Genomic DNA, 15,888 nt, shown 5'->3' on the forward strand with positions numbered 1-15,888 from the left:
CTCAACCCAAAATTCCTAGGTAGGGCTGGGTGGAGGACAGAGAAGGTTAGCAGAAGGGCCATGTCTAAATTCTTGACTGATGGCTTCCCCACCCTTGCTGCAGAAGTTGAGAAATCTCCATTCACGCTTCTGTTCTTACACTGTGGATGCCTGTGGATGATATGGCACTTTGGATCCAGGGGGTTAAAGTTGAAAGTACTGAGGTTGAAAATCTCTGTCTTCCCCTCACACCATGGGAATCCTGCTCAGACATTAGGCTAAACTTACCTGCTATGTTATAGGGCTGAAATAATTTTATTCACATATCTAAAGAGGTCTCTTGACTCTACCAGCCCCACCTGTATTTCCAGCTACAGATCCTCTCAGAATTCCATTATTTGATAAAGGGTTCTGGGTTCTGGGTTTGTATTTGCTCTAATTTCTGGTGGTAGGTATCACTCACAAATTGGGAGGAACTTTTTGACGGGCTCTAGGTCACATGCCATACAATCACATATTTTTTTAAGAATCTGTACCCATTTTTTGAAAGACCTAAATGTGAGACAGGAGTCCATCAAAATCCTAGAGGAGAACACAGGCAGCAACCTCTTCAACCTCAGCCGCAGCAACTTCTTCCTAGAAACATCGCCAAAGGCAAGGGAAGCAAGGGCAAAAATGAACTATTGGGACTTCATCAAGATAAAAAGCTTTTGCACAGCAAAGGAAACAGTCAACAAAACCAAAAGACAACCGACAGAATGGGAGAAGATATTTGCAAATGACATATCAGATAAGGGGCTAGTATCCAAAATTTATAAAGAACTTATCAAATTCAACACCCAAAGAACAAATAATCCAATCAAGAAATGGGCAGAAGACATGAACACATTTTTCCAAAGAAGACATCCAAATGGCCAACAGACACATGAAAAAGTGCTCAACACGCCCGGCATCAGGGAAATACAAATCAAAACCTCAATGAGATACCACCTCACACCAGTCAGAATGGCTAAAATTAACAAGTCAGGAAACAACAGATGTTGGCGAGGATGCAGAGAAAAGGGAATCCTCCTACACTCTTGGTGGGAATGCAAGCTGGTGCAGCCACTCTGGAAAACAGTATGGAGGTTCCTCAAAAAGTTGAAAATAGAGCTACCCTATGACCCAGCAATTGGACTACTGGGTATTTACCCCAAAGATACAAATGTAGTGATCCAAAGGGGTATGTGCACCCCAATGTTTATAGCAGCAATGTCCACAATAGCCAAACTATGGAAAGAGCCAAGATGTCCATCAACAGATGAATGGATAAAGAAGATGTGGTATATATATACAATGGAATATTGTGCAGCCATCAAAAAACCCCCAAATCTTGCCATTTGCAATGACATGGATGGAACCAGAGGGTATTATGCTAAGCGAAATAAATCAATCAGAGAAAGACATGTATCATATGATCTCACTGATATGAGGAATTCTTAATCTCAGGAAACAAACAGGGTTGCTGGAGTGGTGGGGGGTGGGAGGGATGGGGTGACTGGGTGATAGACATTGGGGAGGGTATGTGCTATGGTGAGCGCTGTGAATTGTGTAAGACTGTTGAATCATAGACCTGTACCTCCGAAACAAATAATACATTATATGTTAAAAAAAAAAAAAGAAGACAGTAGGAAGGGAAAAATGAAGGGGGGCAAATCGGAGGGGGAGACGAACCATGAGAGACTATGGACTCTGAGAAACAAACTGAGGGTTCTAGAGGGGAGGGGGGTGGGGGAATGGGTTAGCCTGGTGATGGGTATTAAAGAGGGCACGTACTGAATGGAGCACTAGGTGTTATACGCAAACAATGAATCATGGAACACTACATCAAAAACTAATGGTGTAATGTATGGTGATTAACATAACATAATAAAATTAAATAAAAAAAAGAATCTGTACCCTTTTTTTTTAAGTCAATGGTCTGTAGTGAGGTTCAGTAGCAAGCATCAGGTCTTTTTATCTTTCTAAGAGCTCCGTGAATCTGAAAATTTTTTAACGAGGATTTCTATGGGCAAGATTCTATACCCATTTTTAGGCTCTTTACTGAAATACAGAGATAATCCAGAGCATTCCATGGAAAATGTGCTACTCTCAAAATATTCACCAACCCAAAGCCACAACCTCCTAAGGGGATTGCGGGAATGTTGATTCATTTACTTTAAGTAGGGAGTTACTGATTTATCTGGTTTTGCAAATAAGTTAAAAATAGTGCATAATTTTAAGAGTCAGTCTGCCCTCTCATTGAGGCATGAGAATAATTAAACTTGTGAAATCACACTTATTTACTAGCTATTTGCTGTCATAAATTTGTTAACAAATACATCAGTGATTGCCTTTTTTAAGGACTAGGTTAAATGGGGATATCAATCAAGAATTCAAATGTATCATTTTAATTTCACGTATGAATTATCCTCTAATTTAAATGACTGAAGTACACTTTAAGTTTTTAAGTCCACAATGCTTTATGGTGTCTTTGTATTTATCTTTTCAAGGCCAACTGTAAGAGCGCAGCAGCAAAACCCTGCATATTTCCAGTACTTTCTCTTCCTGCTGTTCTGCTTACAGCGGAGAACAGAGGGAAGGGGGTTATGTGACATTCCACCTGCTGAACTGTCCTCATGGTAATAGCCCTTTGCACATCTCTGAACTTCTTGCTGTCAACTTCTCCCAGGACTCCTCATGAGTACTGAGATAACCATTCTCCCCACTGCTCGGCGTCCGGTTAGGAATTTCAGCATTTTCCCCAACATTTGCTGGGAAAGGGAGACAGACGGTTTTCTGATCTTTGATTGGGCAAGTTGGTGGCGTGTTCTCATCACTAGGTGGCGCTGTCCGTGGCAAACAGGAATTTCATAATCGCTGCTATTTACCATCTAAAGATAAATGTTGATAGGAAGTGGACACTTCTCAAGTAACAAGGAAATGAAGGCCTTTCTGCTGTCATTATGAAGAAAATCCTAAATAGGCTAGTCAAAACACTGCGTTTGGTTAGGCCTCAAAGTGTAGCAATAAAGATGCGGGAGACATTTTAATCTGAGGACATTTAAAAAATAATTTTGCTTTTAAATATACAGACTTCTTACAGTTTCGGGGCATTCCAACGTGTAATCTTTAACTAATGGTGTAGATAGTTTAGAAGCAACACAAAAATGTCATTTAAGGCAAACTGGGCTCCTTTTCCCACAACCACTGATACAGGCTTCATTCTACAAGTTTTGTAAGGTTATATTTATTTGCTTACTTAAGATGAGGTTTAAAATTGAAACTGTATTGTGCTTATCTAATGTAACTAAGTCATTTTCATTTAAATGGTCTTTACAGATTGTTTTATCATATCATAGATCACATTATTGACTTATCACATTATTAAAAATTAAAAGTACACAATAACTTGGAAAACTTTGTATATTTCCTTGAGGCCAGTGAAGCTTATGGTCTGGCCTATTAGTAAATGACACTGGGACAGCTACTGTGAGACCAAAGCCACTTAAAAGTGCCTTGCGTACAGAATGCAGGATAGCCAAGTTCACTAGAAGCAGCTGCGACTTCAGATGGATAAGTAATTGAAGTGTTCTGTTTCTAAAGGCACAGGGCGGCTACGGCAAAAGGGAAGCAGAGAAATGAAATCTGCATGGGCTGTAGCTGCTCATCAAATCTAAACCAAATCTGTCACTTATGGGTCATGAAATCATCAGGGTGAGTCACCACCAGCATTTTTTTAATTGAAAGAGAAGAGAGAACGAAAATGAGAAACTATCAGAATGCTTTATACATAATAAGAGTCATTTTGTGAAATTCTGTTTGATTTTTCTACATATTAGCATGTGCACTGGGTCATGCAGGAGTGGAAAAATTTTCCCTTCCTCCCTTCCAGGTTCCTTGGCTGGTTTAATAATTAACTTGACCTGAAACAGATTATCAGGAGAAAAACAAATTTAATTTCATATGGGACCCCCCGAAATATGAGACTGAAGGTCAAGTGGGGGCAATTGAAGCTTATATGCCATCCTGACCTAAGGATTGGGAGAGGAGCCAGGGGCTGCAAAGGGAGGAGGGCATTTCAATGGACATAAGAAGAACAGATGTTTGGTAATTAGAAGTTTGCCCTGCCATGCAGACAGGTCTTTCAGATTAAAAAGTTATCCTTGGTTATAGCTCTTTTTCTCGGCCGGGCCCGCTGTATAAATTCTTTTAGGTAGTTAAGGAAGAAGTTAAAGTTTTTCCTGAGTCTCCTGGGTCTTGATTGCCTTCAGCTCAAAATAATCTACATGCCGAAGTGACATATTTTGGGGTGGCCTATTTTATTCCCCTTTAGTGACCCATGATAATAAATATGCTATGCCTCGTGACTCTTTCCTTTCTATACATTTTAATATTCTGTCATTAGTCACTTTTTTGCATTTTCCTGGTCATTTGATGCTCAAAGTGGTCTACTTTGCTTTATTTATGTCTTTCTCATTTTATCTTTCTGTTTCCCATTATCAGGTCATATCAGGGTGACTGAGAATGTGCTTTTAAATTTCTGTGTTTAAGACGCAAAACAACAGTCCTTCCGTGTGTCCTCACAAGGACAGGGTCCATCGGATTCGGATGAGGCATAAGAGTAGAACTCTCTGGAAAAAGGGAAAGAGGCATGCTTTCTTAAGCTCCAGTTATCAGAGAACATGAAGAAAGAGGCTTTTTTTCAGTTTTCCTGGCATAACAATTCCAAAGACTTATTTTTTTTTTTGTCAGGCAAAGGCTAGTTTCAAAGTAATTTGTTACTTGACATCTACCAAAGGCAGAGGAAGGAATGCCATGACTCATTATCCTCAGTAGCCAATCGTCATTGCAAAATCAAAGAAAAAAAATCTACAAAAAAGAATTATGACTTAGACAAATATAGTGAACCAATGTTTTACTGTCATGGGAGTTGAGACAGAGTTCCATAAAGACCTTTAAAGTGGGCAAGAAGCAAAATAGGAGAAAAATAAATGAACAACGAAGTTATTGCAAACAAGAACAGTTCCATAGAAGCCCAAAATAACATAAACAAATTAAAAAGGAAAAGTTGAGCTAGTGTCTCCATTTTCTAAACCTGTGTCACAGAAAAGGACTAACACACGCAGGCACGTTTTTGTTCTGGTGAGTGTACACTGACCATTGCCTTCCTTCAACCCCCACATCCTTACAAAGAGAGCTGCCGACAGACACGGTGCTATGTGAGATAGCCATCTCGGAAAGATTTACATAAAAGGGCACTGTTCCATGCTGGCTATTGTACACAGTAAAAGTGCACGACCCATGTAGTAGTAGGAATAAATACCAAAACCCATTACATTGACTTTGCATTATAGACAGAACATACAGGATTACAAGAACTAGTCATACCTTCCAAGGCAAATATTCTTTCTCCCAGAGCTTCAACAATAGTGACTAGAGCCAATTCATCAGAGACGTTGAAGAAATGCTTTTCAGTGGGTTCACTTGCAATTGATTTTATTTCTTCCACAAATTTTTCAGTGCTTAAATTTCCTCTGTTATAGCTCCCAAGAATCTAAGACACGACAAAATGGCAAGAATATATTTTAAATTCTATGTGTTAAATAAGGATCCCAAGCATTTTGTCAATAAACAAGAGAGGTATATAGTATATTAATTCAATGCAATTTTTATGTACTTCCATATTCTTGGAAGAACAATCTTCAGTATATGTAGATTCCCTAATATTAACTGTTATATACTGTAATTGGTGTAGGAAAATATAAAGGGCAATCTTGTATGTTTGTGAGAGTTTCTTCTCTTGCATTCCTGTGTCCCTGTTTATGAACAGCTCTATCTTTAAAGTCTGACAGTTCAAAAGTAAGTTATAGTTTCTGAATGTCTCTGCTATTATTCCAGCCCATGCCACCCCCATTTGCTGGCAAAAATAATTAGCAAGTGAGTTACTTGATCTTGAATAGGCAGTTCTTCCTGATAATCTTACCAAGAGCCAGTCCCACATATATATTTTTTAAACAGATATTAAACTAAATAGTAAGTTTTGACAACCCACACAGTTGTGTTACTACCACTTCAAGATGTAGACCATTTCTATCAGTGTTCCCTCTTGCCCCTTTGTAATCAATCCCTTCCTCCCCCTAACCCTTAAAACCACTGATGTATTTTCTGTCCTTAAGGCTTTGCTTTTTCCAGAATGTTATATTTATGAATTCATATAGCATGTAGCCTTTTGTGTCTGACTCCTTTCATTTGCATAATGCTTCTGAGAGTCATTCATGTTGCCCCATGTATCAGAAGTTCAGTCTTTTTTTATTGCTAGTAGGATTCCATTGGATAGATGCACCCAAACTGGAAACAATCCAAATGGCCATGTAAAGTATGGAACAAATTGTGGTAGATGCATACAATATATAATAAGAAAATGAATGACTGATGCACAATATATCATGGCCAATCATTATGTTGAGTGAAAAGTTAGACACAAAAGAGTATATACTATATGATTTCATTTACATAAAATAAAATAGGCAACTTAAGCTGTGGTGGTGTAAGTCACACCAGCAGTTACTACAGAAGTGAGTATTAAAAAAATGAAAGTATAGGGAACTTTCTGGGGGTGATGGAAATGTTCTATATCTTGATTGACGTATCGGTTACATGGGTGTATGCAATTATCTAAACTCATCAATTTGTTCACTTTGTACATAATTTTCACACTGAAATTTTGCATTTCACTGTATGTGTTACTTTAATTAAAAAAGTGAACTATGATGGCTTGTAATAATATGGATGAATCTTAGCAATATTAAATTTTAAAAGTTTCAAAATACTATATACAGCATGACACCCTTTTTATAAAGTTAAATAAAAGGAAGACTTTTAGAATTTTTTAAGATACGTATAGCTACCAAGAGATTAGAAAAAGAGAGCAAGAGATGAGTATAGGATTTGGGCTGATGGTTATCAGGTAGAGGACTCCAGGTGGTGAATGTGGTCAGGCCCATAGATGCTTATACTGGATACTTAAAATATGTATACAGGTACAATAATAAACATAGAAACCTATAAAGTGAGCCATGCTTTCACAAGTGATGAGGTCTCCTAAACCAAGGATCATGATTAATTCAATTCTATGCTCCTGGAATCAAAAAACAAAGGTAAGATTTTGAGCTCTGTGCTATTGCTTGATTTTTAGAATATCCTACTCCTTGGGGACAAGAAAAATCATGACCTCCAGTGACCATGAAGATACCAGAAATTTCTAGCTTCACTTTCCATTTCTAAATCATAGACATAGATTTGTCTAGCATCGTTAAACTGAGACTCTAGGGTGCCTTCAAAGTCCCATTGCAACACAGACCTGCCATAGTCCCCAAATGCAGTTCAGCATTATGGACTGGGTGGATCCTGGACACATGGGTGGGCCGGCACAGGTGGAGGTGCCAGGCAGTCCTGGTCCTCGTCCTCACTGGGTCTTCTGGCCACACACCCCTGTCTCTCCTTCTCTGAGCACCCATCTCGGGCCCACTCTCCTTCAGCTGCCTGTTCTAGGCATCTGCATGCATTTTTTAAATGTCAGATTCAAAATGGTAGATTTTAAAACTGATATTTTTATTAAGAAGGGTACAATTTTTACTTATAGTTAGAAAAAAGCTGAAATTACTGTTTTAGGTATTGCTATTTATGATCTACCATATACTTGTTCATTTGTATTATAAAATGTATGAGGGTTTAGATTAGTAACTGAATCATTAAAATGTACACTAAACGTTAATGTGAGCATACGAGTTGTATGCCAGCTAGTCAGGCAGGCAGTACAGATGGCAGCTTTGGAGTTTTCCTTTCTAGTGTCAAGGTGCTGGGGGATTGATTCCTGTTCCTTCCCCTTGCTTGACTCACACCCACCCCATTCCCACAGAATACCTGGGAGGAGTCCCTAGCAATACCACCTATCTGCACACACAGGTCTTCATCGAGGCCCTTGTCTCTCGTTTAGCTCTGTGTCTACCTATAAAATGTGTTCATGAGGCACATGCCCTAATGTTTGTGAAGAACTTTGTGCTACTTTGAAAAAGTGAGCAATTTAGGAAATCGGTACACTATTTCAGTAGCTTTTTGATTTTTGAAACTAACTCTCTACTACTTGTCCAGATACCGGTAAGAAGGTCAATACCAGGAGTTTGCAGAATTGCATGAGAACACAAAAACTCAGATCCTGTCTACTTGGCTGAAAAGCAAATGTCAACCATCAGAAATGGTTTATATTTGAACAGAGACCACTGGTGCTTTTCCCACTTTAGCTACTTGATGGTGGAAGAGAATTAATGGAAATGAATGTAGAGAATTGTCCAGATAAGGGAGGGAAAATCCAAGGGCCACTTGCTTTTATTGCCTTGAACAAATTCTCTCTTGTACTTAAAAACAATTAAGATGATCTTCTTATAGTTGAGTATTTCCCCACATCTAGATGGACATGCCCCAAAGAAAGCATGGAAAAGATGGGAGAGAGTCTCCAGCCTCCAGAGCCTCCATCACACCTGTGTGTCCGTTTCGGGATCACTGGGGTCTTGCTCCACACCTCACTCTATACCTGGTATTCTTCTCACACACTGTTAGGTTCCTTTTGGTCAGCAGTTTTGCTACGTATGGATTTCTTTTAGATTCATACAAATTCTACATCATGTGAGGCCCTCTGAGTCTCCACTATTTTACCTAATTTATCCTATAAGTTATATGATATCTTTGGATGGAAAGTCACCATCTTTCCCCCTTAGTCCCTATTGAACATATTCTAGATTCACTATTGCATTGACATGTTAACTTCCATTTCACTTATAAAGTGACGAATTTGAAAATACACATAAAAATTGTAAAGATGGGGCGCCTGGGTGGCTCAGTTGGTTAAGCGACTGCCTTCGGCTCAGGTCATGATCCTGGAGTCCCTGGATCGAGTCCCGCATCGGGCTTCCTGCTCGGCAGGGAGTCTGCTTCTCCCTCTGACCCTCCCCTCTCTCATGTGCTCTCTCTCATTCTCTCTCTCTCAAATAAATAAATAAAATCTTTAAAAAAAAATTGTAAAGATGTTTGGACCATGCACAGTTGAGGTTCTTAGTTGTGATGTAAACGTTATCAGGTATTTAGTGCTCTATGTGACAGACAGAGACAATTGGATAAAGTTCAATGGGGAAAATGTCCAAGTGACATACATAAATAATAAAAATAAAACAAATGGAACATGAGAGTATATATTTAGAAGAAAATATAAGAAGGAAAAAATTCCCAGGAAGTACTGTGACTTGTATCCAGTTTGAACTATTTTGTATTAAGGAATAAAAAATGAAAACAGAAATGTATTCTGATCCTTCACCCAAGGATCTGGTATTTGCAGAAACATTATTTTCTATGAGTGAGAAGAAATACAAAATAACGTTTATAAATTACTTCTGTTTCACTTTATACAAATATGTCAAGCCCAGGCATTTGGTATTCTGTTAATATTTACCTCAAGTAGACATCCAGAATTGAAGTTCCCTTGAGGCAGATGTGTCAAATGTAAAGTGTACAATTCATTTACATGTACTATAGTGCCTTTTGTGTGCAAATGAATGAAATGCTAAGATACTTTCTAACTTCTCTTATTTTCATTTGAATGCTGTTAAATGATACACATTTCACAGTCATTATAATCCCAGCCATTATCATCTAAGATTAGAATATGAATGTAAAACAGGCTCCTGCTGGCAATGTCTAGTATCCTCAAGTGACAGAGCACAGACCATGTAGAATACATACCAGTTTAGGACCCTCACCAAGTCTGAGAGCTTAATGGGTCATGTTTGCAGTTTTATCATAGAGTGCTTAAATTTTCAATAGTCAGTTAGTTTGGGGTATTGTCTTCCCCAAAACACATCTTTGTGGTGTTCAGGATCAAATGGTGAGTAAAAAAAAAAATTGAGTAGGAGGAACAGCCCAGGTGGCAATAGGGGCAGACCCCCAGGTATATTTGATCCATGTGAAGCATGAATGGAGCTTCAGAAATGCCTAAAACCTTTCTGTGTGAATGCACAAGGAGAGGAAATAAAATAACTGTCTTATTTCCTAGTTCGGCGCAAACTAAAAAATACAAGTTTCACTGGGGAAAAGAAATATGAATTGGGAAAATAACAATTCTTGCTGAAGTGAAATTTTCCTATACATTATTTATAAAAATTTGAAGAGCAATTTGACAATAATTCATTGATTAAAACAGGAAAGGAACTCATAATTTTATGATTCTCTAGGAAAATTAATGGAATTATGAGAACCCTTTTTGACCAGTTGGGAGGCAAAGTATGAATTACCAACTAGGGATCCAACCAAGGGAAACATGGTGACTTAAGGACAAGAAATACTGTATATGTAGCCAGATACCCTGTAAAAGTGATGTAAGCTTCACTTAAAATTAAGAAGTCATTCACTGATAGTACAGTATCTGCTTTCCAGTGAAGTTTTTTTAACGTTGTTAATGCTGCTGATGGTTTACTCAGATCATTGCCTGCTACAGTGGTACCTGGAAAGCCAGGCTATATTCTCTGCAGGGAAGCTGACCAAATGATAGCACTTCTGATATCCAGTTGTCTGGGACAAACTGGGCATATATTGGCATTGCATACTGAAAAGACCAGCCATAGACTCTTAACTGTGGCCAGTATCACTGAGTGAAGGCTGAATCTATGGAATTATTCTCAACCACAGAAGAGATCAAAATAGTTACAGTAACTATTATAATGAGAGGTAATAATGGATTGATAGTAATTGGCAAAAGGTAATTTATAGAAGTAACAACAAGGGAAAAGAGAAATAATGAGGTGTTTTAATTTTTCACATCTGTATCCCAAATAAAAAGAACATTGTTGGACATTGGGCTCTCTCCATAGTTTGGCTATTGTTGATAATACTGCTATAAACATCAGGGTGCATGTATCCCTTTGAATCTGTGTTTTTGTATCCTTTGGGTAAATACCTAGTAGTGCAATTGTGGGATTATAGGGTAGTTCTATTTTTAACTTCTTGAGGAACCTCCATACTGTTCTCCAGAGTGGCTGTATCGGTGTGCATTCCCACCAATAGTGCAAGGGGGTTCCCCTTTCTCTGCAACCTCACCAACAGCTGTTGTTTCTTGTGTTGTTAATTTTAGCCATTCTGTGGTGTGCTGATATCTCATCATGGTTTTGGTTTGTATTTCCCTGATGATGAGTGATATTGAACATCTTTTCATGTTCTGTTAGCCATCTGGATGTCTTCTTTGGAGAAGTGTCTATTCATGTCTTTTGCCCATTTCTTAACTGGATTATTTGTGTTTTGGGTGCTGAGTTTGATAAGTTCTTTATAGATTTTGGATATAAGACTTTATCAGAATGGATAAAGAAGATGAGGCACACACACACACAAAGGAATATTACTCAGCCATCAAAAAGAATGAAATTTTGCCATCTGCAACAATGTGGATGGAGCTAGAGTGTATTATGTTAAGTGAAATAGGTCAGGTCGAGAAAGACAAATACTACATGATTTCACTTATATGTGAAATTTCAGAAACAAAACAGATGAACATATCGGGGGGGGAGAGAGAGGGAAACAAACCATAAGGGACTTTTAAAGATACAGAACAAATTGAGGGGTTATGGAGGGAGGTAGGTGGGGGATGGGCTAGATGGGTGATGGGGATTAAGGAGGGCACTTTGTGATGAGCACTGGGTGTTATATGTAAGTGATGAATCACTGAATTCTACTCCTAAAACCAGCATTGCACTGTATGTTAACTAACTAGAATTTAAATAAAAATTTGAAAAGGAAGAAAAAAAGGATATTGTTGCAATCAGAAGTTGCCTTGTTTATAAGCAAGTCATCTTGGTTATAAAATAAGTACAGTCACCTTGCCCCTGGGAGGCAGTGAATCGATTTTGTGTTCTGGGAGTTTATCAGGGATGAATCTCTCTTCTTCCCTTCCTACAACGGGGTGGAATGTCTTTCACTGATCATACTTTTGAAAGGAAAGGAGGAAATCTCACTGATGAAATACTGAAAAACCATTATGTGTAATATCTGATTCTTACTTACAGTAAATAAAAGAGGTTTTGTCGAAAAACAATTTAGGCTAAACTCTTACAGTTCTGAAAGTTTTGCTTCCTGACTTGTTTAAAAAATCAATCTATATTAAGAAGACACCCTCCTCCTAGGCAGAGGGCACATGCTATGGAATTGAGAGTGAAATGAAGGCTGTACACAGTTGTTAGTGAGGCTGAAATAAAGTTTGATAGTCCATGGGGGAACCTCTGAAGGTTTCTGTGCAAGGGGGCAACACAGTTTATCTCTAAGATTCCTTCTAGCTCTAAAGCATCATGATCTTATTATTTCATGGTTGTAAACTCCTCTAGTTAAATATCCTTAAGAAAAATAGTATTTATTGGTTGCCTCACCTACCAATAAATAGGTGCTAGATGTTTTCAGTCATTATCTCACTGATTCTTTATCTGAGAGAAAGAGAAAGAAACAATATTTACCCTTTATCTTTACAGATAAAGAAGCTGAAGCTTGGAGTACTAAGTGACTTATCCACTGTCACAAAGGCATAAATTGAACAAAGGTCTTTCTAGCTCCAAAATATACTCTTCTCTACCCTCTCCCCCTTCTTCTCACTTTTGGAAAATGTCCATGGGTTTGTTGTTGTTTAAGGTTATGACATTATGGGACACGCTTAGTGTCTCTGTGCTGGGTCTTTTTGCTCTGGTACAAGGGCTGGAGAGGACTGTGGTGCTCTTTGGAAGTCTGGGGAAGTGAGTGAAAACAGGTTAGGACAGTCCTGCAGCACCTTCCAGAGATCTGCTGCAGCAAGAGAGACTGGGAACCAGGGAAAAACAGCCCAGGGCAGTGGTACAGATGGTCAGTAAAGGGGTATCTGGAGACTTGGTCATGTGGCCTACAGCCATGAAACCCCGTGTCCCTTGGCTTCCTCATTCATAAAATGGGAAAAGGAAAGTTGTCCTGCTCTCTTTGGGGTGCCACAAAGGACAAAGAAAGGTATCTAGGACACAGGAAAAAAAAAAAAAAGACTATGGTAGGTTACAGAGTGCTATATGCATGATAATTTAAATTATTTTCCATATTTCCATTTGAAAGGTGGAATTTTTACTTCTCCTTTTCTAAATGTCCCTCTTCATGGGGTGGCACCATGAAATTGAGTCATCTCAGTTCATGGAACTATTAGAAGTTGATTTAGAAAAGACAAATCACTATTAAGAGGTAAAAAGCACTCTGTCTCTATTTTTTTTTTTGCATTTTGAGAGACAAATGTTATTAATAATGGATTGCTTTTATATTGATACAGATTTGCTCACAAAGAGCTGAAGTACTTTATATGTAATATCTTCTATATCATCAATAGCAGGCTAGGCTTTTCCTTGGAACTAAATGAAATTTCTTCTCCCTTTTTCCTTTCTTGTCCAGCTTAAATACAATTACAGAAAACATTTTAGAGCTGCTGGCTGCACAGTTAGGGGCTATGAAGTAGGGAGGAAATGGAAAGTCCGGCTTTGTGATGCCACCAGCTTTGGTTTTCTTTTTCTACATTCCTCTGGCTATTCGGGTCTTTTCTCGTTCCATACAAGTTTTAGGATTATTTGTTCCAGCTCTGTGAAAAAAGTTGATGGCATTTTGATGGGATTGCATTGAATGTGTAGATTGCTCTAGGTAGCATAGATATTTTAACAATATTTATTCTTCCAACCCACGAGCATGGACTGTTTTTCCATTTCTTTGGGTCTTCCTCAATTTCTTTCATGAGTATTTTATAGTTTTCTCAGTACAGATCCTTTGCCTCTTTGGTTAGGTTTATTTCTAGGTACCTTATGGTTTTTGATGCAGTTGTAAATGGGATTGACTCCTTAATTTCTCTTTCTTCTGTCTCATTGTTGGTGTATAGAAATGCAACTGATTACTGGGCATTGATTTTATATCCTGCCACTTTGCTGAATTCCTGCATGAGTTCTAGCAATTTGGGGGTGGAATCTTTTGGGTTTTCCACATAGACTATCATGTCATCTGGGAAGAGAGTTTGACTTCTTCTTTGCCAATTTAGATGCCTTTTATTTCTTTTTGTTGTCTGATTGCTTGGGCTAGGACTTCTAGTACTATGTTGGAGAGTGGGCTTCCCTGCCATGTTCCTGACCTTAGGGGAAAAGCTCTCAGTTTTTCCCCATTGAGAATGATATTTGCTGTGGGCTTTTTGTATATGGCTTTTATGATATTGAGGCATGTTCCCTCTATCCCTACACTGTGAAGAGTTTTAATCAAGAAAGGATACTGTACTTTGTCAAATGCTCTTTCTGCATCTATTGAGAAGATCATATGGCTCTTGTCTTTTCTTTTATTCATGTAGTGTATCATGTTGATTGATTTGCAGATGTTGATCTAACCTTGCAGCCCAGGAATAAATCCCACTCGGTCATGGTGAATAATCCTTTTAATGTACTGTTGGATTCTATTGGCTAGTATCTAGGTGAGGATTTTGGCATCAATGTCCATCAGGGATATTGGTCTGTAATTCTCCTTTTTGGTGGGGTCCTTGTCTGGTTTTGGAATAAAGGTAATGCTGGCCTCACTGAAAGAGTTTGGAAGTTTTCCTTCCATTTCTATTTTTTGGAACTGTTTCAGAAGAATAGGTATTAATTCTTTAAATGTTTCGTAGAATTCCCCTGGGAAGCCATCTGGCCCTGGGCTCTTGTTTGTTGGGAGATTTTTGATTACTACTTCAATTTCCTTGCTGGTTATGGGTCTGTTCAGGTTTTCTCTTTTTCCTGTTTCAGTTTTGGTAGTTTATATGTCTCTAGGAATGCATCTATTTCTTCCAGATTGCCTAATTTGTTGGCACATACTTGCTCATAATATGTTCTTATAATTGTTCATATTTTTTCAGTGTTGGTTGTGATATCTTCTCTTTCATTCATGATTTTATTTATTTGGGTCCTTTCTCTTGTCTTTTTGATAAGTCTGGCCAGGGATTTATCAATCTTACTAATTCTTTCAAAGAACCATCTCCTAGTTTTGTTGATCTGACCTGCTCTACTGTTCTTTTGGTTACTATTTCATTGATTTCTGGTCTAATCTTTATTAATGCTCTTCTCCTGCTGGATTTAAGCTTTATTTGCTCTTCTTTCTCTAGCTCCTTTAGGTGTAAGGCTAGGTTGTGTATTTGAGACCTTTCTTGTTTCTAGAGAAAGGCTTGTATTGCTATATACTTCCCTCTTAGGACCTTCTTTGCTGCATCCCAAAAGTTTTGAACAGTTGTGTTTTCATTTTCATTTGTTTCCATGAGTTTTTAAAATTCTTCTTTAATTTCCTGGTTGACCCATTCATTCTTTAGAAGCATGCTCCTTAGCCTCCTTGTATTTGAATTCTTTCCTCTTGTGATTGAGTTCCAGTTTCAAAGCATTGTGGTCTGAGAGTATGCAGGAAATTATCCCAATCTTTTGGTACAGGTTGAGAACTGATTTGTGATCCAGTATGTGATCTATTCTGGAGAATGTTCCATGTGCACTCAAAAAGAATGTCTACTCTGTTGCTTTAGGATGGAATGCTGTGAATATATCTGTGAAGTCCATCCAGTCTAGTGTGTCATTCAAAGCCCTTGTTTCCTTGTTGATCTGCTTAGACGATCTGTCCATTGCAGTGAGTGGGGTGTTAAAGTCCCCTACTATTATTGTATTATTATCGATGTGTTTCTTTAATTTTGTTATTAATTGGTTTATATAATTGGCTGCTCGCATGTTAGGGACATAAATATTTACAATTGTTAGATCTTGTTGGATAGATGCTTTAATTATGATATAGTGTCCTTCCTCAACTTTTATT

At 38.1% G+C, this 15,888-nt stretch overlaps 1 protein-coding gene across 1 annotated transcript in view; it reads right to left on the reverse strand.

The window, feature by feature from the left end:
* Positions 1-15,888, reverse strand: part of ITGA1 (integrin subunit alpha 1) — a 115,872-nt gene that overhangs the window by 59,795 nt on the left and 40,189 nt on the right. Inside the window, exon 10 of the mRNA XM_021695399.1 lies at positions 5,389-5,554. Coding sequence (XP_021551074.1) covers positions 5,389-5,554 — 166 coding nt within the window. The remainder of the gene's footprint in view (positions 1-5,388; positions 5,555-15,888) is intronic.

Source organism: Neomonachus schauinslandi, chromosome 7 (assembly GCF_002201575.2).
Source record: "Neomonachus schauinslandi chromosome 7, ASM220157v2, whole genome shotgun sequence".
NCBI classification, from domain to species: domain Eukaryota; kingdom Metazoa; phylum Chordata; class Mammalia; order Carnivora; family Phocidae; genus Neomonachus; species Neomonachus schauinslandi.